This window comes from Ascidiella aspersa, chromosome 7 (genome assembly GCF_963924565.1).
Source record: "Ascidiella aspersa chromosome 7, kaAscAspe10.2, whole genome shotgun sequence".
Taxonomy (NCBI): domain Eukaryota; kingdom Metazoa; phylum Chordata; class Ascidiacea; order Phlebobranchia; family Ascidiidae; genus Ascidiella; species Ascidiella aspersa.
Genome location: NC_139453.1, coordinates 7,892,728 through 7,914,990, shown reverse-complemented (window position 1 = coordinate 7,914,990; position 22,263 = coordinate 7,892,728). Strand labels below are relative to the sequence as shown.

The following is a 22,263-nucleotide window of genomic DNA, read 5'->3' as shown; positions in this document are numbered from 1 at the left end:
TGCGCGCAATTAAAAGCTTCTCAATTTATTTGTAGAACGCGTGAAAACACGAAGCAAACACCGCAGCTTTCTAATTGCTTCCCGAAATAGAAGCGACCCTTATTTTTAAATCTGCAAAATAGCGTGCACTGTTGTTTATGCCACGTTAGGCAAAAGCCGTGCAACGGGCGTGATATGGACACATACTTAAAATTGCCAAAAGACTTTATTTTTTTAACTAATTAGGTATGTTTAAAATTTAGGCACTCTTCAATAGACTTGGACCACTAGATAATTCAAGTTTTGTAATTCAATAAATTTGAACAAAATGAGGCTAATTCTAATACTAATTAATTTGTGAATGACTTCTGTAGGCTACTCTAATTTTAATTTTTGATTCTAATCTAATTTCGGGTTTTTATCAGTCGAAACAATAATTCTAATTTATACGTTTTGGTCAGAACGACTTGTAGGTGATTTTTACAATCTGAAAATCAAAGGCTATGCTAAAAGTATGAAAATTAGCTCAGAAATATCTGCCATTTACATTTTACGAGAATAAATTTCGATTGAAAGGAATTTAATTGCAAATAATTAAAAGTAATTTTAGTTTTAATTGTGGTTTATATTCTAGTTTTCAAAAATTCGAAATTAAAATTGTAATCTTATTTGAGAAAACTAAAATGATCTAATTCTAATTTTAATTTAAAACGCTTAAAATAGTTTTAGTTGTCTAAATATTCTTTTGGCAGTAGCCAAATAAAATTCCATATTCTAAATAGCATTGCAAACTTGCTTATGCAATTTTTGTTAATGTTGTGACATTTTGCCCATATTGTTTCGCCTTAAACAAGGCCCCACGTTTTCGGTTTTCTGTGATTATGAAACGGAATAAATGACTTAAAGACTCGAACAAGACTCTATAGGTTAGGGTCATTTAAGTTTAGCGAGACTTCTCACAGTTTACGTATTGTTAGCGTCTTAAACCCAGTTTACGTATTCTAAACGAACAATGACAATGCAGAAATCCCCATTCTAAATTTATGTGTTTTTGACAAACAAATTCGGCCGTAAACACGATTAGTTAATTAATTGGACACCAATGAAGTGCTCTCAGACACAAATATTTGTCGGTCGTTTTTCTATAACAGCCTGTGTCTATTTCTCCGAATCAGTTGTCATATTTCGAGCGGGTAATTTGTTATTTGGTGTCAAGTTTGAAACGAGGCGAACTGAAGCAGGAAAACTCAGGAATTTTACACACAACAATACGGAAAACTTTACATCATCAAATATGATATTATGTAACAGAAGAACATATTTGGCAAACGAAAGCTGAAAGGCGTAATCTAAAACCCTATTTATCACATCGTAAAATCACTTAATGAACTCTAAGATTTGGCTTATGGCAATTAATTAATTTGGGTGTTTAAGTGTTGTTAAGTGTTGATCAACACGTAACATTTGGCTTGTCACGCCCGGGCATTTCCAGCAATCGCTCGTAAGTCATCGCGAAACGCGAGCTTAGTCACGACAAAAAATGCTGCGCAAAACTCCCTTTGCCCAACAAACCATCGACAACAATGTGAGGGGGGGGGGAGGTTCAAAAGGAAAATTAGGCGAAACCGACTTCCGCTGTAGGGAAATGAAACCAATGTCGTCGAACTTAAGCAGCCAATATGCGTCTAGAATTCCAGCTGCTTTTTTGTGAGTCAAAGCATTCAAATCATTGCGCCACGATTGTAGTTGGTTTCTTTTTTACGTCACATTGGGTTAGAAAATCGCGTCGAACGCTTCCGTTCGGTTACATAGGTCATATTTGTCGTTGATTGCAAAGTTCGACTAATTTTCCCCCCAAACATCCTTCCGGTCAAAGGGAAAAATTGTGCTAAATTAGCTTACGCGCAAATTGCTGTATCATCTATAAAGTGAATCTATAGATTCTAAAGAGACATATATCCGTATTAATGACTCGTGGATTTCACAATTTAGAAATCTCGTCGATAGAATTTTCCCATTCAAACACACTTCCGGTCAAAAAAGCAAAATTATGTCATTTTAGTTGTTGCGCGTAATATTAAGGCACCATATAAATCTAAAGAGTCATATTTCCGTTGTGCCCCTCGCCTAAAATGCAAATTGTCTCGCCGTGGATTTCACAATTTAGAAGCTTTGTATTTTTTATTAGTAATACGGCCTAATTTTGGCGTTTGGCTGCAACTTTTTAATTACGTTTTGGTTGCGCCACAATTGCTATTGGTTTTGACTAGTTAATATGCAAATGGATGTGCTTCCCGGATGTATCATTTCCGTAGTATTTCAGATCGCCTTTTCCATGCTTGGTTTCGGAGAATAAATTTATTAAAAAACGTTATTAAAGTTTATTTAAAATTAAACTTATTTCAACACTTTTGTTTAATTAGAGAAATAAAAGAGTATTAGTATTTAAAGAAGTAAAATTTTGTTTATAAAAAAATAGTGTAAACATTCAAGAAATAAAATAGTATTTATAGCAGTTAAATAAAAAAAAGGTTTGGAATGAGGTTTTTTAAAGTAAGGTGATGTGACGTGGCATATTTTCGAAAAAAACCGCTAACTTCATAAACATACAAGAAATAAAATGGTATTTATTGAAGTCAAAAAAGGCTTTAACAAACAAGAGAAAAGTTGACAATCTTTTTATAACTGCAAGCGACACCACATCTAGACAAGATGGCAGCTTGTAGTAGTCATGTGGGCCATTCTCCTCCACTTTTTTTATCACGCTATTATTTTTTATCACTCTATTTACGATAGTGTGAAGCGTCTTTTTATGATGCAGTTACAACTGTTGTATGACGCAGTTAAAGTTTGGGACTTTTTAATCGCAAACCTACAGTGTGGCGTGGTGAATCATATCAATAGCTTCCCAACCACGTCCGTGTAAGTTTCTCAAATGTTCTCAAGTAGCAAATGTCTCATGTTGCAATTAATTACATGTAACAGCACTATGGGTGGCCGGTTACTAAGTTGCAGAGGCGCTAATGCCCACAGGTTTTTCTTTTAGGCTATATAGTTTTGCCAATTCATTTAAAAACGTAAATCGGCACAAGTAAACGATAAAAAATCAAAATCAAATGACCGAGTGAAAATCTGTTTCATCGCAATTTGCGGCATGTTAAAACTTATCGAAACCGGCAAGACATATAATTGTAGCCAAGTGGCCTTACAAATTGCCTGTTTCGCATTCCACGCATATTTTCATGCTGCATTTCCAGCAAGCAATGTCCAAGCCGATTCGGTGTGCAGAATCTTACACAGTTCTTGTTGGTTTTAACTGTTCTCGTTTTTTGCATCAGTATTATAACGAGATTTTTTCAAAAGGGCGTTGTAACTAAGCACGATTTCAACATAAACAAGTGGGCGGCTAGCAACTTCCCTTTACCGCCCACTAGAGTGTAACAAGCCCTTGAAACTTGGCCAGCTGTCGTTTAGTTAAATTCGCAGTAACAGTGTTGTTATGGCTTAGCCTTAAGTCAATGACTTGGGTTGAGATTAAGTGTTTTCATTTAACATTGAAATTACGTGTTTTCATAACAACAGTTTATCTCAATTTTGGCACGTAAAACGGTTATATTGCTAACTTTGTTGACTTGGACTTCAGCTGTTTAACAAATGACTCGACTAGTAGTTACGTCATTTTTAAATGACTTGTTTACAACACAGTGCACTGCACTATATATTAAAATAACAATAACTAAATGGGCAAATAATGTAAAACCTGCTCCCATTAAGTAAGAACCAGTCTTCTTTTAAAGTTATTATCAAAAAAGCAGTATACATGAGACATGTTTTTCATTAAAGATTTGATTTAATAAGGGTGTAGCCTCTAAACTTTAGCGTATTATTTTCAATGCTGTTTTGTATAGTACGGGTATGTGGTAAAGTTCAATCGTTCAAACCTAAGTCAATTCGTCGCTAAATATATGTCTAGTATTGCCAGTCAATCGTTACGATGGGATAAATAAAACGTTTTCATAAGCGTGTACCTTGTACCACAATTATAGTAAGCATTTCTACGTTGCATTGCAAACACGTTTTAATCGGAGAGCGAAATAGCAATTAAATACAATGCACGTAAGACGAGTTCCGTTTTGCGTATCGGTGTTAAACGCACAGGGCGACGTGGACCTTTCAATTTGGGCTGACGATCTTGGCCAGCCATCGTTTTGTAATATCATTGAAAAAGCCATAATATACATTTCAATTTAAAAAAGCCATTATAATGTACATTTCAAAAAAAACTTGGGTACACTATGCACGGATCTGGCTTTGCAATTTATTATCAAGCTACATTTTTAAAGAACAAATGTTAATCACAGAGTCAGCGGCGAATCTAGAATTTTGGTTTGGGGGAAATAAAGACATTAAGCTGTATGACGTCACAAAACGCATAAAACAACTAACCTTTAGAAATCTCTTCAGCCAGAAAGAACTTCCATGCTAAAATGTGCCAAATAAAAAGTGATTGTGCATTCAAGGAAATGGGGTTAAAGGGCAAAGCTTAAAAAGTGTATTGATTAGCTCTAAGTTGACAAAACCTTCAATTTGGAAAACGTGACGCATTTATTTTCCTTTTTCCAAATAAGACTATACAACTTTTTTTATGACGTGGTTGTTATTGTACATGATTGGAAGCCAAAGGGTTGGTGACCTAAGCAAAGGCTATTTAAGCAAGAATTAAATATGCCTTGTCATCAATACAAGAAAATTCCAATACTCTACAAAGGAGGCCGGAAATTACCGTAAAGGGTGTTTAAGGCCTACATCTGGTAAAGCCAGACGGAAATAGGCAACGTCATAAACTCAAACTAACCTACACATTTTTTTTAGGAAAACGCCGTAAAAACGGTCGGGGTTCAAAGTTCAGGCAATAAAAATTTTGCCACTTGTTTGGTTATTGCTGTACCAAATATGGTGCGGGCTCTTGGCTTTACGCGCAAAACGTGACATCACACACGGCACACAACACACGTCATCTGCCACCTATATGCCTATAGCTGTGGTTCCTAAACTGTGTGTTACTATACTTTGACGCTTTTCCCTACACTGTGTGTTCTTTGTAGACTTTGTACTGCCTTATAGTTGTGGAGGTTCAAAAAAACAAAATCCATCTAATCTATCTACTAAAGGGTTATTTTAGTTATGATGCTTAAAAATCTATTTACTAAATCGTTATTTTAGTTATGATGCTTTTGAAACTTTTGTCCGGTAACTTTTCAAAAAAACATTTACAAAAAAAACGTTTTTTCAGCTCTGAATGATTAATGTTAGAATAAAAACTTTTCCGCTGTGTTCAATGTGGCGTTTCAACCGCATTCCTATCACCATTACCGTCATTTCAGATTTGTTAGGAAATTTAAGTTTAGGGCAGTGATTTTCAATCACTGGTCCGTCGCGCTGTAGTGTTCCTTTAATTTAAGCTTAGAGATCTTTAAGTATTGCGCGGGACTTTTTGTAATTTACGGATACAACAGTGTTTCACAACCTATGGGCCGCGATCCAATATTTATTGTAAAACTAAATTGGAAGACATTGCCCATATTTAATAAAATATACTTTATGAAAGCTACTGTCTTATTTGTTTATAAACGTCTTTAACGAATGAAACGTTTTTGGAAACAACTTAAAAAGCGTATACGGCCAATTGTTTTTATTGCGACGCAAGCTAAAAAAGTTTGAGAACCACTGGTAAACAGACTCTCAATTGACTTACGCATTCCATTAAATAAGCTTACAGGAGTCGGCCGTTTTTGTCTGCGGTTAGCGATTACATACTAGTCTGCGGTTAGCGATTACCTACTCGGAGTGAACCAGTGGGGGAATATGCCATGTGCGTTGCGAATTGCGCGGAGCTATTCACAGACAAGCACCTGCCCAAATGCCCCACTTTGCAGGAAGTCACAAGTTCGCGATAGCTATTGAACAGTCGTGACTCGGCATTACTGGGAATTTCTTTCGAGGGAAATTGGTTGCACATCTTTACGGGGAGTTTTTTATGGTGACGTTATAGAACATGCTTCTATTGAACAAGCAAGGTGAAAAATACCATGATGCAAACGTGTGCAGTGGGACTAACTCCCTTCTGTTGAGGTTACTGTTATAGCCTTTTTCTTGAGGCAACAAACTCACGAGACCAAATCTGTTATATCTCTGAAGTTCAGAACTTTAACTACACACTTGTTGTTGTTCTGTAATAAAGTAAATGTAATATTAGCAAAAAAAACCTTCGATAAAACATTGTACTTAGTTTATGTTTAACAATCGTGTAGAATGTTTTTACGAAAATTGATACTTACACCAAACCTTTTCCTAAAAACCGAAAAACTGTAGTCCAAGTCAATAGCTATCCAAACCAGTAAATATTTTTAAATAGGTGAACACGCCTTTAGGTAGAAATAGAAATCACTTTAATGTATAAATTGCGTTTCATTAATTTCAAAATTCCTATAATATTTCAAAAATCCTAAACCCAATCACAAGTAAAACAAATAATTAATGTTTGCAAGATATCATTTCAAACATAAATACCGCCAAGTCGAACCATTTAAAATATCAGAAGCCGTAAAAAAGTACAGTTTAACCTTTGGCCATGGTATTGCAATACTAAATTTAACCACAGCCACTTTCTGGAAAACATGTGTCAGAAAAATTCCCCGTCAACATTTGTTCCCCTGCCGGGTTTTGAAAACGTTAAGCGTAGGCGGGAAAGTGAATTCTAAGGGAAGTGCAACAACCAGTTTGCTTATCGAAGCAGCAATAGGCGTATTGTCCTGTAACAAAGTAAAGCCATAATTACAGAAAAACACACATTCGATAAAATATTGCATTTAGTTTAGGTTTAACCATCTTGTAGAATGTTCTTACGAAGATTGATTTTTTCACCAAACCTTTCCCCGAAATCAGTAATACTCTGGTAAAACTGGAAATTTGTACCAGTTTAATTTAGAAATGACGTTTTATCGACTTTAAAATTCCCATAGTTTTGCAAATCTTTAACCCAATCACAAGTAAAGACAAAGGAATTACTTTTTGTAGAACATCATTTAAAAAAACAAAAACAAATCTAATAAATAGAAACATTTGTAAAAAAAATCAGTTAAACCTTTGACCAAAATTATCGCAATACTAAATTTAACCGCGGCCACTTTTTGGAAAACATGTATCAGAAAAAATCCCCTTCAACATTAGTTCCCCTGCTGGGTTTTGAAGACGTTAAGGTGGCGTAGGCGGCGGAAAGGGAATTCCAACGGCAGTGCAACAACAATTTGCTTATCGAAGCAGCGATAGGCTTAGTATACATTCTCCTTTCATGGCCCTCGACATGAAAAGATAAGATAAAAGTTGGACCTACTGTTTTAAGCTTTTATATAAGAGGCAGGGCTTCACAAAAACCAAAAATATTATATAGGTTATAATATCTTTGACAAAAACACATGACTTAAAAAACAATCCTTTGTGCTTTTTTTTAGCTTCCAGTTCACATGACTAAAATAAATTATCCTACTTTCACTTATTTAGCCCTTTTTTGTGCCAAATAAAAGTAGGAAAACAGTGTAAAAATACCGCCTACTTTTAAAGCGTGGGTAAGACGTACAAATCAGCATTACTGAAAGACAAAGTCTTGCCTTTTTTAATTTCTAGCACACAAGACATTATGAAGCATTCCAGCTCTCTTTTATCATAAAAATGTGTAAAAAATAAGGTGGGAAATAGTTAAAACGGCTTTGAAGCTGCTGCTATTAAAAAACTTGCAGAGCTAAGGCGAAAGTCATAAGGTAACATGACTGGAAAAGAAAACCTGGGACTTCTTGAAATAGAAAATTCTGTCAATTTTCTCGTGCCTTATTACGTCACTTTCGATCTCTTTGCAGCAGCGAAAAAGGGCCATTGCGACTTATAGCCCATCGGTCGAAGAGTGATGTACAGCTGGTGAAACGGTTGTTGTATTTCCGTGTACAGGCGGCCGTCTGAAAAGTTGTTTGTCAACAGTTGCCTACGCTGCTAAACGTTGATTGCTTTTAAATGCTACATCTAAGAGCCTGAGTAATGTATTAGACTGGCCTAGATAAAATGCAAACAATACTAAATAAAATGTAGGCTAAATATCAAAACAAGTAGGTAGCGTTTTGCAAACGTTTGGAATAAATCTTCGTTTGTATTTAACATCATGTTACCGACTTTAATTATGTACATATTGCATCTAAAAACAACCTCCAGCTAATGTGCCTAAAAACTACTTGTTTTCAAAGGCTGTCGCTGCACAAAGTACACCAAGGTAACGAATGCAGCAAAAAACAATTGGCAACAAATGCTGATGTATTAAGCTACAGATATAAATATTATGGCAAAAAACAACCAAGTTTTGACAAACTTTTGCGCATTCACAATTCTGTAGGGTGTAATCGGAACATAAGTTTTTACAAAAAAACAACTCCATTTTGCAGGTTATTCAACAAGAATTCGCACCTTTCAAACAACTTTGTCGGGGTTAATTCATGTTTTTTCCCTCTAGTCTAGATTTTTAAACTTTTTGTGTTAGACATAAATTTGTTGTTTTTTAGCTTTGTGTTGAACATATATTGTGAACTAAATCCATTTGTCATAAGAAGTTGGAACATTCATGTTTATGAAACGCTACACTCAGTTTTGATTTCAACAGCTTATTACCAACGCGTTGCCCGTTTTAAGCAAGAATTAAGAAAAATGTCTGCGGAATCGAATTTCCAATAATTTGTGATGGTATTTTTCGGAAACCGGATTTCCCAGTAGCCTATACAATCATAATTATTAACTTGACCAAACGCACTTAAAACGTGCACTTGTCTGCGTCAAGACTCATAGGAAATGCGCATTTGATTCATTAAAAGTGCGTGTGTTTGTTAAATCCTTCTCCGGATACTTGCAATTTTCCGTTTCGTTCCAAAAAATCCACTCTGACAAATTTGGAACGTACAAATTTCGCAATTTCATTTGCAGCGCCTATATAGATCCTGGTGGACAAAAGGAAAATGCGGAACTGACGTAACGGGAGATTTTTTACACCCGACTTCCGCGTTGTTCTTTAATCTCATCGCAATAGCGGTTTTCTTAAACTGTGCGCCCCAAACAAGATGACGTAATTGCAGCAATGACTTTTCCAGTTTCGGGCCAATCATTAAAAAACAAAATTCGGTTTCGCCGCCATTTGGGTAAAAAAAACCTTGCAACGTTGCAAATGGTCTTGTGTCAACACGAGGGCAATTCAAGGTTACCCGAAACCGTTTGTAATTGATTCTGTTCCAAATAATTCTAGGGGGGTTCCTAATCTTTCTATTTACAGTATCCCAAAATAGAACTCGTTGGATTGCAATTAAAGTTTTCAAGTATTACATGCTGGGTTTTGATGCTGCACTCCGTTATCATCTCATACTCAAAGATAGGTACTGTTTGGTTAGTTAAAACTAGAATCCCGTATTGTCATGGTAAAAATTACTCCTGTAAAATTTTAAAATTGCCCCTAGTAGAATTAATTACAAATATTCTTCGGTTAAAACAAAAGCTAGCGCTAGTTCAGGAAAAATATTGAGAAATGCAACTCACAGATTATACTCGCATACATTGTTCAACAACTTCATTAGTTTTTTAATTGAAATGAGGTAATTTTGGTCTTTTTAGTTTTGCAGTACCAGAATGGTAATCGTCACGTAAAAAAGTTGTTTTTGGTTTTGGTAAACTTACATGTTCAAATCTATTTAGCACACAGCCCTAAATTTCCCTTTTTACTTAAAAAAGGAAAACACGGTTAAAACCCCGAGCGCATTTTAAAAACAACTTTTTATTGTTCGTTAGTTTACGATTAGTTTAAGCTTGCCAAATCGGCAACAGACACGTGAGAAAAACCGTAAAAGATTTGTTCAGAAATCAAATTAGCACACAACTCCGAACGTCCGATTTTGACGCAAATACGTTTAAAATGCTGAACCCAGCTTATTTCGACTGAGTGTGTTTAAAAGCAGCCTTGCGTTGCCAAGAATAACTTTGCGTCGTTGCAGAATCGAGAACTAGCATCTATATTGAATGCTTCTGTCTAAAATTAATCGTCACCCCGCCCAAAGTGTAGCAATAGGAGCGGCTGGCATTATGACAGCACAATCGGTCGTTTTGGAGTTTAAAAATAAACAAACTCGTGCCCGAGTCTAATCTCAGCCTAAACAGCAACCGACTGCCTGTGACGACATAAAAGCCCACTACTATGCGGGTTCGAGTGTGACGAAACAGTTGAAAGTTTACGGGAGTGCTTTTGGTACGTTGCGGTACACTTGTACAACAAGTGTCCTTGCCTTATAAGGTGTTAGGACGAAGCTACAGTTCAAAAGTCAAGTTTTTTGTCGCTGATATAGAATTATTGATTCACTTAAAACCGCGTTGTTACTTTTTTAGATGTTTTGACACAACTAATCACCAAACTTTTGTCATTTATTGAACAGGTTAAGATTTATTGCTTTATAAAAAGCAGAAAAAGTTGAGTCTTTTTTAAAGCTTAGAAATGGAAAATACCAATATTCAAAGTCATTTTGGTAGATCGTAAAGTTAGCAATAAACACCGGGTAAAATCGTGCGCTAGGCGTTAAATCAAAGTGATTGAAATCAAATTACAAAACTGAATGGTTATTGTAAGTCGAACAGCTTCATTTTCCCGCTTTAAAAGCAGAACAGTTTCATAGAAATTTGGTAAATCGGCGCACGTCTGGCTAATTGCCTTGCTACGGCGGTTCGCCGTAAATGATGTCGGCAAAATGCACAAAAGTTTTCGCAGTCTAGCCAAAGAAAAAATCGAAATGCTCATAATTGGGCCGGCGCGCTGGCAAACAGCAATAGTCGTGCGTTGCTTATTCCGTCGACTGAGAGAGAGAGAGACTGAGCGAGACAAAGAGAAAAAAGTAGAGATAATAAGAGAAAAAAGAGCAGGCGAGTGCCTTGAAGAAAGTCAGGGCAGGAAATATGGCTTCAAGCTACAAGAATAAAGCATGATTCACGATTTGGTACAGCAGGCCCTAAGGGGAAAAACCCTTGGCCAGCGTGCGCGGGGAGAATTTGAATAGCGAATCATTTTAGGAGGGGGTGGGCGATTTTTTTATAAATTGCAAGGTCCGCGATGGAAGTTTATCATTCGACAGTCAGACAACCAAGACGACAAGTGCCTGATAAAGGAGAAACTGCCAAGAATCAGTCTTCAAGTTTAATTTCTATCGTCGCCGAACTTTACAAGAAAAGAAACAAAATGCGCGCTCCTGTCTTCGCTGCTTTTATTCTCTGCGCTCTTCTGGCAAACGCTTTTGCAGGTATAAAAAGCTACGTTTTAGCATTACGTTAATCTTGTTTCGAATAAGTGTTTTTTTAACTTGCTAAAAGGAATTGGTTGCAATTTAAGAAGCATGTAAACCAAAATTGGATTTTTATTGTTTTGCGAACACCAACTAATTGGCTTTTATCTTGTTTTAGCTCCTACGACGGCACCAGTCGCTACGACAACCAGAAAAAAGGCGGTCACGATAACGATCGAACAGTTTCACAAAGTAAGGAACAGTTATATGTTTTTTGTTTTACTTCTTAAACGGTCAATTTGGTGGGTCTAAGTTCACACTTATTACCTTTTTAACAAGGCGACGTGTTTTCTTCTTCTTACGCTTAAAATTAATTACTAATCCGTGTAAGAAGCACTGGCGTAATATATTTCCCCCCAGTTCTTACGTCTTTATTTTGTTTTCAGTACGTTTGCCCGAGATTTTGCGATCCTACTGACGAGAACTTCAAACCGACATGCAACCTCGCACGAAATTTCCGTAAGTATTTACTTGATAAATACAAATTTTCTGTATTTAAATTTTATAAAAACTAGATTAAAAAGCAATTTTTAATGGAAATCAAAATGCTTACTCAAGTTTTAAGAACGATTTTTCTCTTCTTTATCACTATATGCAAGATCTATAAGACGTTGTTTCACACAAAAAACAATCTAGCCAATTTTGTCATTTAAAGCACATTTTCTAAACCTTTCTTTATTTTGCAGTGTTTTGCGCTTACTGCCAGGGTGTACAAGGGTACAACTGTGGACGCAAGGTCGTGGACACCAAATTCGCTGAATAAAGGATAACATTTTTTCTGTTCTCGTATAGCGTTCAAACTTCAGTATGATTCGTTTTTTGTCGCTGTGATAGTTGTGTTTTTATATCGCTAACTTATTTTACCTTCAGTGTGCTTTTCTATACGAGTTATTTTTTATACGAAAATGAAGAGCTGTTTTTTTTATGTCGCTCTAAGCGCTGTGGCAATAAATTATTCATGCATTAGCACTGTAAAATGTACAACTTGATTTTGTGTTTCAATCCGATAACGATAGTCGATACGTTGGGGGACAAATACGTCTTCATTTGATTACAATTAACGTCAATACGTTATGGTCAAATTAGCAAAATTAATAAAGTTCAGCGTGAAAAATTTACCAAGGATATGGTGAAATTATGTCTTGAAGAAACTTACCTTTGCTAATTTGCTTTGATTACAACTAACCTTTTAAACTAGGGCTCGCAGTAATTGCTATACGAAAATGTCGTATTCAGCAAATGTGATTGTGGAAATATTAGAACTGAGTTATAAGCACATCCCTGATCAAATTACAAACTTTATTTGTAATTCATTTTTTTTACCAAATACGAAAAAACACAGATTAAACTAAAATCGTTGGAGCATAATGGTTGGAGGTTGTAGTAAGACGTAATAAGAATATCAAAGCCCATACAGAAGTAGGTATCATTTTGAACGTTTCGAATAACTCTTTATTCATTTTCAACATCAAACTAAAATCGGTTCTCATGTTGTTGTGCTTTTTCAATGCTTATACATTATAACCAGGTTATCGCCAAATTTGTATCCAAATTATGGGAATATTTCAAAGTATACTTTGGAGTGTATAAGGGCACAATAAGCAAATGTTACTGCACGTACTACAAACTGGTATATATAGACTTCGATCTGTAAAACTCTGAAAGACATTCCAATCAAGGTTAAGGATCTAAAACGAAGCTTTCATGTAGGGTTATCTAAATTTTCGCCCAAAATGTCGGGCGCCGGAATAAGATGCAATGTATCGCACGTACATAGTCATACCTCTAGTAGGGAGAAGCCGTCTTACGGCAGGAACTAAAGTTGAATTGAATGTTGCGCGCGGCGTGTTTACAAGGCAAAGTCGCTTTTCTGACAAGGACGAATCGACGTAAACAAGTTATTTGACGTCATATAGCAATGCGGCCGACACTTTTTTCTTGACTCTATCTCAATCGGTAAATCCCCGACAAACTTGGCCCATTCTGGGATGACCTTTTGCAGTTGTTTTTTTGCAGAGGCGCGCAAATGTAAAACTCAGCCCAGTAGCACCAGACTTTTACAATCAGAAAACTTTATTTGGCTAATTTATTGAATTAAAGCAAAGTTCCAATTCTAATCTAATTTTGAATGGCCTTTGTGTTTAAATTTTTGTTCTAATCTAATGAGTGTTTTACCAAAAATGGCACTTTGCCCTATGGCAGTTTTAGTCTCTCAGTCGAAACAAAATTTGAATTAATACTCTTTGCTGGTTGAAACGACTTGTAGCTCATTTTACAGTCTAAAAAGCATATAGCGTAACATACCAATATCACCTTTAAGTGAATATTTGCCATCAACATTCTTAAACTTAGTTGCTTGTGAAATAATGAAAATGTAATTCTATATTACATTTAGTTTATTTTTAACTTTTTAAGAATTAGGTAATTCTACAACTAAAATGCCCTTATTTTACTATGTGATTTGAAAAAAAAATGTAAATTGAGTAGGCTTACACATTCCATATTTAGTTCAACAAACATTTAACATTATTTTTGCGTTTCAGTATTTAAAAAAGCAGATATTGCATGGTTGGTTAAAACAATTAAATTGCTGTAAATGTTATATACGGGAATGATCTATTAAACGTATGATGCGAAGTCGTTTGAATGCTTACGAAAGATGTATTAAAGATGCATACTGTCCAATATTTCCAACTTCCATATAGAAAGAAAACAGGAACACATCATTAAACTGGTCTTGCGAAACCGGTTAATGGTTTGTAGTTTTCATAACTGTACTGTAAACAAAGCCACGTTATTGAAAGGATTTTGGAAAACACGTCAAATTTTTCAAATTTCCCATGAAGGCATAAACAGGAACTCTTCGTTAAGCGGTTTGGGGACCTGCCAATTGTTTTCAGTTTATTTTTGTTTTTCCATACTGCAACGCGAACGATTTAACAAACCGGTTTTGGGAAAACTGTCAAATGAACTTCCATCGAAAGCATAAAAACAGGAACACATCAGTAAATTGGTCTTGCGAAATATGTTGAATGTTTGCACTTTCATAGATAATGTTAATGGCAAATCTAACTCAAATACAGCCAAATAACTGATTGCATATAATTATGTCATAACGAATAGTGCCGCTAAGTGTTTTTAGAAAATAACTTAAACTTTAGGATCAATGACAGTTTTTTGGTCGCTTTTTTCGGCGATATAACTACTAAACTAATGTATAAGTAATGATTAATATAGCCCAAAGAGCGTTCATTAACTGCCACTGTATTTTTAGTCACATTTAGTTTGCCTTTGGCGGTTAAATTGAGCCTTGGAAGCTTTCCGAAGTGAAATCACAAAAAAACTTTCGGCACGTTTCGCGCCATCGCAAGTTGTGTTTTCGCGCTCAATGTCTGTTACGTCACAAACCAAGTGCACGCGTGAGTAATTGTGACGCGGCGATTCTGCGAAAAACGCCCATGACAAAGTTAAAAAACGGGCGTCACTAGCGGTCGGTATTTTTGTTGTTGATCATTAAAACGATGAATCTAATTTTCTTCGAAATCAAACGGCGACAAAACACAAATGAAAAAATCGCAAAATCCAACCCAACTGTCCTTATAGTGGTATTTCACGTTTAAAACTGACTTTCGAAAACCAAAGGGAAAATGCAGTTTAAAATTCCACCGTGAAATATCTCCGAAAGTAAAAAGATATAGATCAGAAACTTTTACACATAACTCAAAGCAATCTAACTTAGCTAGCAATCATAATTTTGAAAAAATGTTTTAAAAATATTACATAATTATGAATTTTAATATTCCGTTAGATTCGACCTTGAAAATTTGGCGTGCAGAAAGTGACTAACATAGGGTGATAACTACGACTCTATTCTTTAATATGAGCCATGACTCGGCCGCCAGTTATTCAGGGATAAGGTATTAATATTTGATCAAAAATTCATAAACGTATTTTGTGATAACAGTCTGATTGCTGGCTAAGTTAGATTGCTTTAAGCAATGAGTAAAAAATTCTTATAGACATCTTATTTACTTCCAGAGATATTACGCGGTGAATACTTGGCTAAATTTTTCCGAACGTAACCGAGCCTAAACCGTTTTCTGTTAGATTCTGAACTGGAACTAAACCGAATATTTTGAAAGAACTGAACCTTAACCGAATCCGATCGAAAGGACGGTTGGGTTGGATTTTGAACTGCTTTTACTTTCTTTTTTGTCGCCGTTGAATTTCGAAGAAAAAGTCAGTTCATCCATTAAATATTGACTTCCGGAGGTATAACACGAAGAATTTTTCTGCTGCCTGCTTTCCTTTTTTCGTTCGAAAGGGCAGTTATGAAACCAGCGCCAGCTGCCCGAATTCGTAGAAGTTTGTCACGGCCGGCCAACGTTTTGCTACACACTTGGCCCAAAAGCGGAAGCAATTGAGGTTGTTTGGGGGTATTTAACTTTACTGCTACCCGTTTCGTGCGTCTTTTAACTTTCGAGACCATCAAAAAACATCTGTAAACCGCGATAACCAACAAAAAAACGTTTTAATTTGCATGCAAATACCAAATGTACTCGGAGTTCAAAATAGAAGATCAAAATTTATAAAAAAAAAAATTCGGAGTCTAAATAAAACATACAAATTTATTTTAATTGTTCTGCAATCATATCGCCCGGCCTCACACTGCTGCATATACTATCTGCGTATTTCGCTGCCAAACTTTGGATAGCTTTAACTAACTTGAACGTAAAACTTTTGTAACGCCAAAGTTGTCAGCAAAAAAGGCGCTGTGCAATATTTTCACATTTTTTGTGGTGACAGCACCATGCAGATTCTAACCCTCTGCAATGCAATTTCTTTCAGATTATTCAGTTAATGCGGTTTTCTATACAGTTTTGCAATATAGCCACTGTATCGTGAATAAAAGTCAGTGCAAAACCGTTTTGTTTTTAAGTAAACTGCTTTCTTTGAAAAAATAAGTTTTCAAATATACACTAATATTTTAATTAGGCCCAACTGGACTTCTTAAAACTAATTTACGGACCCCAGTTTAAGAACCCCTGGTGTGGAAGGTAAATAGTGGAGCAAATAAAGCGATAGGTGGCGATAAAGGTTTGTTAAATACAACAATTTAAATAAAAATAAAAACTTATTCTTTTTCTACTATAGATACGCTGGCTTTTATACAAATCAAGCTTCAACGAGAATTTAAATATTTAGGGTGGCAGCTTTTTTGTAAATAATTACCATCTATTCGCTTTTAATAATACTTGTTTTTTTAACTTTTGCTAATACTTGTTTTGTAAATGGAACTGTCAAGGGTACATGGATACTCTTAAAAGCATCTGCCGCCCTGTGTAATACTATTTTTGTTGCCTTTACTTTTTACTTATTAGCATTGGAAATCAGCTGGCCGTTTTACCGACCTTGACAATTTCGCATAGCTGAGTATGACTGAATGTCTATTGCGCCACATGCTACATTAACAGCCCAAGTCAAATTAAGTTCGGAGTAAATATTTATAAAGTAAAATAACAACTTTCACAGGTCGTAGTTGATAAGGTGATATATATGCTCAAAAGATGTTGTTGTGACCGGGTACGACATGTTTTTTTACCTCTACATTAGACGCAAATATTAGAGCAATGAGGTTCGATCTATTACTCGTCAAGTTCCCGTTTCAGCTTTCTAAAGTCATATTTATTCAAGACAAAATAATCAAGGTTTTTATCCAAGGAATTTCCTTGTTTTGGTGTTGTTCGTTTTTATCATATACAGAGTGGCCAAAACTAGGCATACAGTTATAAAAAATAGTCTAAAAGTAGTTTGGGTCTAAAAGTAAATTTATTGTTTAGGGTTTCTTCTCATACACCTTGTTCTTTATAACACCCCGCAAGAAGAAATCCATTGGTGTCATGTCAGGTGAGCGTGGTGGCCATTCAATGTTACCTCTTCTTCCAAGCTAACGCTGTGGAATAACTGTAAGCTTACTTTCGCACCCTTGGAGCATAATAGTTGGAGGTTGTAGTACGACGTAATAAGAATATCAAATTCAATACAGAAGTATAGGTAGCATTTTGAACGTTAGTTCTTTTGAAAGTTCACCGTGCAGACAGTACGTACGATACTTGGTTAATATTCGCACATTTACTCGATTCTGTTACAAAACAATAACGACGAGTTTCGACATGTTAGATTGTTCGTGCTGTGTGGTTTCACCATAGCGACTAGTCAGTTGTTTGGTGTGTCCGCAAATATATACTGATAAGTACAGCGATATAACAAGCCTTTCGCTTCTCCCTGTGCCTTCTACAACAACAATAATTAAAAGAATAGCCGCTTCCTTTGTCTATGCGTGCATCACAATTCAAAAAAAGGCACGGAATTGATTTATACTTAGACGCGGCATGTGCGAAAAAAACACCCTATACTACGTCATTTCAATGAGATATTTTTACCCGGTGGTGCTCTTTAGGGTCTCAACCCTGGCAGGAGTTATAGGATTGCAATGGTCCCTATTTTAAGTGACGTCAAACCTTTTAGAGTCTCAAATCTGAATAGAATATAATGGATTGAGTGACCCCGGTTTTAAAATTATAAACTTGCAATCAATGGATGAAAAAAACAACGCTTAGGTGACCTAATAATTTGGATTGATATTTAGCGTTCAAACATAGCATCTCACGAATAATATTTTATTAATATTAACATTTTTCCTGCATATATACACCTAAGTAAACTTACTTCATATGGTTAGGCTTATAAAGAATATTAGCTGAAACCAGTCGTTTGAATTAGTTTAAATATTAATATAACTTTTTTTTCAAGGTAATAGTTTGCAACTTTGTGTAAGAGTTCTATGGTTCGAATGCCAGAGTCATTACTCTGATATGTTCAAATTACTTGGATATTTCATTAATCAAGAAGGCGTTAGGGGTTCGCCAGGCAAAAAATTGAAATGTCAACGGTAGAAAACCACTGGGATTTTTTTTTGAAAAACTCAGATATTAAATTGCAAGACTTTTGTCGATTACAAATTTCCCTTCAGGCGCCAGCAGGCCTGCGTACGATGTATTTACATCCCTGCTTAATATAGGCAGCAGCAGTGGTGGGAGTCAGCCGGTTCGCAACGGTTCAATAAAACCGTCTCTTAAAATTTTATGAGATCAGTGAACCGGTTAGCATTATTGGTTGCTGTCAATGGATTTTTGCATCTTATTCCATATATTGATTTGTGAGATCCAAGTATAGCTCACGTGTTTGTTTTTCTCAAAATGTGCAATGGTCAAGGTCGCACGTAGCGGTCATACATAGTGTTATTTTTTAAAATTGTAGTATTGTTTCTTTTGTGATTGTTTGTCTGAATATATAACTGGTGGGCCATATAAGTAGGCCCACAAGTCATGAGACGACTGTTATTTTTAGTGTGGCTGTTAGCAATGATGGGATTGAGCCGGTTCGCAATTCGCAACATTTGCTGGAACCTGGGGTTGCATCCTGTTCTTGCAACTACTTTTTCCCGGAAAATGTGACTTTTTGTGACAGAACCGGCTAAAATATATGAATTTTGCGATAGAACCGGCTGACAATAAAATTTGAATCCCACCACTGAGCAGCAGTAACTATTTTTAACGGCACACGTGTCAGTCGCGACACTTATGCAACAAAACGCGCATTAGCGAGTAACTTTATAGAACAATGCAAGCGAAACCGCAAAGACAATGCGCCATTTGTTTAACGTTGCTTCCCTGTGTGACGTGCAAAACAACGATTTCGCCAGTCTGTCGACGCCTATAACGTTTGCTTTTCACGCCGGAAGGTGTGCTAATCAAGGGATCAGTTTGTCACGGTGGCGCCTGGGCAGATTTAGGGGGAGGGGTGGTGCATGAGGCTATGCAATCCCGTCCCTCGAACTGTATTTTTTTTAAGAATTTTACTTTGTAAATCCTATAATTTTCTGCCGTTTTTTTCAATGTTTTTGACTTTTTAAAAAATCTATTTGGCCCATAGGTTGAACATGGGACGTGGCGTTATTTTGCACAATGTGCGCAAAAATGTGCACGCCAAAATGTGCAAAAAATGTTTTCAAAAAAAAAAATTTTTGGAAAAAGTGCGCACATTTTTTGAGCCATTTTAAAATGTGATTTTGGCGTGCACATTTTTGCGCACTTGTGCAAAAAATGTTCGCATCCCCGCCGCCGCCTGCAAAGGTTCCGGTTTGTTGAATCGTTGAAGGTTCTGGCGCGAGACTGTAAACAAAACCGCATTTGTTTTGCTGGACAGAAGTGTTCTAGAATGTAGACTATTCGTTTATGGCAGGGATGGCGAACCGTTTCATCGCGCGGGTAACAAACACGACCTTAATCCTTAAAAAATACTGAAGTGGGCCATATATTTAATTATATGCTGCAGCATTTTTTATGAGATTACGGAAGTTCAGCAGAAAGGTTTTTAGCATGGTAACAGGGTATGCATAATTTTTAGTCTGCGATTTCTTAATTTCCCGCCACCTTTTACAGCGATACAAAATGCTTTTAGCTGTCTGCTGTTTTACACGCACTTGTTGAAGTGCAGTTTATGTAGGCCTATACTCGTCACCCCTAAAACACTTTTGAACGACTTACAGATTGTGCAGCCCTGATTTAAACAGTAAAGTGCTATTTAACAAAGAATTTGACAAGTGGGTCATTAAAAAACTGTGTTGGGCCACAAAAGCGCGGGACAGTGGTACGCCATCGCTAGTTTATGGCATACGACGCGACGCAACTTTGTAACGTCTTTCTTGAAAAAAATTCATCCCCTTTCAAAACAAAATTCCTGTGGAACCCTGGCTGGTGGTAGGTTTCCTGATTCTTCGAAGGACCTGGCGCGAACTCGTTTCCAAAATGTCGCTTTTTACTCAAAATAACCCATTATCAGCACGTCACGCTAAAGCCTAAAATGCTGCTAGTTTGAAGGGCTGCGTTTGTACAGCTGAAGTGATAAAAATTTTTCGGAAACCTTACGGGTATGCCAAGGGCCGAAAGAATTAAACAGGCGATTCGTATAGTTTGACTCTTGGGTCAGCTTTTCAATCCCGCTATTTTGTGCAATATGCGAATTTCATTAATGAGCCCAATACTTCATGCGTCCTTTTAAATTTAAAGTTTAGCCAGCTAAAACCAAACAAAAGTATTTTTTTCGCACTTTGCGCGATTAGACCGTTTTTTAGCTTCTTTTTGTGCACGAGTTCAATGAAGAACAAGTGTATATTATTCTTTTGACGTCACGACACGACGTAGCTTTGTGACGTCATTAAAAAAAATCTTATTCCTCCAAAACAAATATCGCTGTTTCCAGCTGCGTTTTATTGCATGAGTTCGTCAGGGGACAAGTGTAGTAGATTATTCTTTTAATGACGTCACGTCATGACGTAACTTTGTCATTCATGAAACAAATTCATGCCCTTCCATAAAATAAAAGGGGATTTGCCCTTAGCAATTGGTTTCCTGATTCTACAAACGTCCTGGTGCAAACTAGTAAAAAAAAATCGCAAATTCTCCCAAAAAATGTTATTGCACGCCCCGCTAGCCTTCAATGCTGCTAGTTTGGGAGGATGCATTTGAATAGCTGTATGACGTGTTGTTTATCGTTATTTGCCATTGGCAGAACGGCTTAACTCTCAAGACAATTATATGTCGAACGATATTAGTGGTTCCTAGCAATATGTAAGTGTTGCTGTATTTTTGTTATTTATTTGAATATTTATAGTCGTACGGGCGTTGAAAAAGGAACTTTGGAAATTTATTTTGTTGTATAGCAGCGGGCTTCGCGCTTATATAGTCGTTCCCCACTGTAGGTTAGTTTTATTGAGGTAATCTAAAACATGTTTTATTCAATAAATCTGCTCTTCTACAGTCGGCCATATCTTCACAGAAAATGTTTAACTTTTTTTATCTTAGGAAAACATAATTCCGAATGTTCAAGTTCGGAAATGTGTCATTTCGAAGGCGCGTATATGTTTTTATTGGGTGATTTGGCGATACCAATGGGAGAGTCGAGTGCTTCTTATTCGCCTTTTCACTTTACTTACTGCACAAAAATATTCATGATATCATGACATGTTTATTGTAAAAATGAGAAATGAACGAACCCCTTAATATTATTTGGGCATTCATGCATAGATACGCTGCTGGCGTTTTTCGTACAAAAATGAAGGATTACAACATAGCTTTATCGGGAACGAAACGAGAAATGCTAAACAGACAAGTTTCACAGTGCCCTGGTAGAGCAATAAACAAGGTGAAGCCAAAGCACTAAGCTATAATATTTCGAAAGTGATTAGGTAATGCGGAGAGTTTCAATCCAAGCGAGCTATTGTGACTGTTTAGACAACACCGGATGTCTCCGTTGCATCAAGCTTTGTGTCTCTAACGTAGCAAAACGATACTCTGTCATCATTGAAAACAGAGAGGTAGTGACCTGAAAGGTGGTTTATTCTGCATTGTACCAAGGGGTAACTCCCTGGTTTCATTTCCCGGTGTAGACTGGTATAAATTTGTCTGGAGCTGGGTCTAATATTCGCAGATCATCTTCAGAGCTTCGAGCCTTCAAAAAGAGCAAGAACAACATGGAACAGGCCAGACTTGGACAACTAGATTTATTGTAGCTTTTTAAAATTAGATTAGAATTAAAATTAGAACATTTTAGTTTTTCCAAATTATATTAGAATTATAATTAGATCATTTTAAGTTTTCTCGAATTAGGTTAGAATTAGAATTACCGAATTCTTAAAAAAAATCGAGTTTAAACAAGAATTTGAACTAGAATTACATTTAATTGTTTACAGTCAATTTCATCTAAATCGACAAGTGTTCTACTAAGAATATGAATGGTCAATATATTTGTGCTAATT

The 22,263-nt window shown here is 36.1% G+C and overlaps 1 protein-coding gene across 1 annotated transcript; it reads left to right on the top strand.

Annotated features, from left to right (window-relative positions):
* Nucleotides 1–11,140: 11,140 nt before the first annotated feature.
* LOC146137540 (uncharacterized) lies at nucleotides 11,141–12,353 on the top strand. The gene is made up of 4 exons (XM_083394235.1): nucleotides 11,141–11,342; nucleotides 11,503–11,576; nucleotides 11,771–11,843; nucleotides 12,071–12,353. The coding sequence occupies exons 1-4, from the start codon at nucleotides 11,156–11,158 to the stop codon at nucleotides 12,145–12,147; spliced, it is 411 nt and encodes a 136-aa protein (XP_083250361.1). The 5' UTR covers nucleotides 11,141–11,155; the 3' UTR covers nucleotides 12,148–12,353.
* The last annotated feature ends 9,910 nt before the right edge of the window (nucleotides 12,354–22,263 follow it).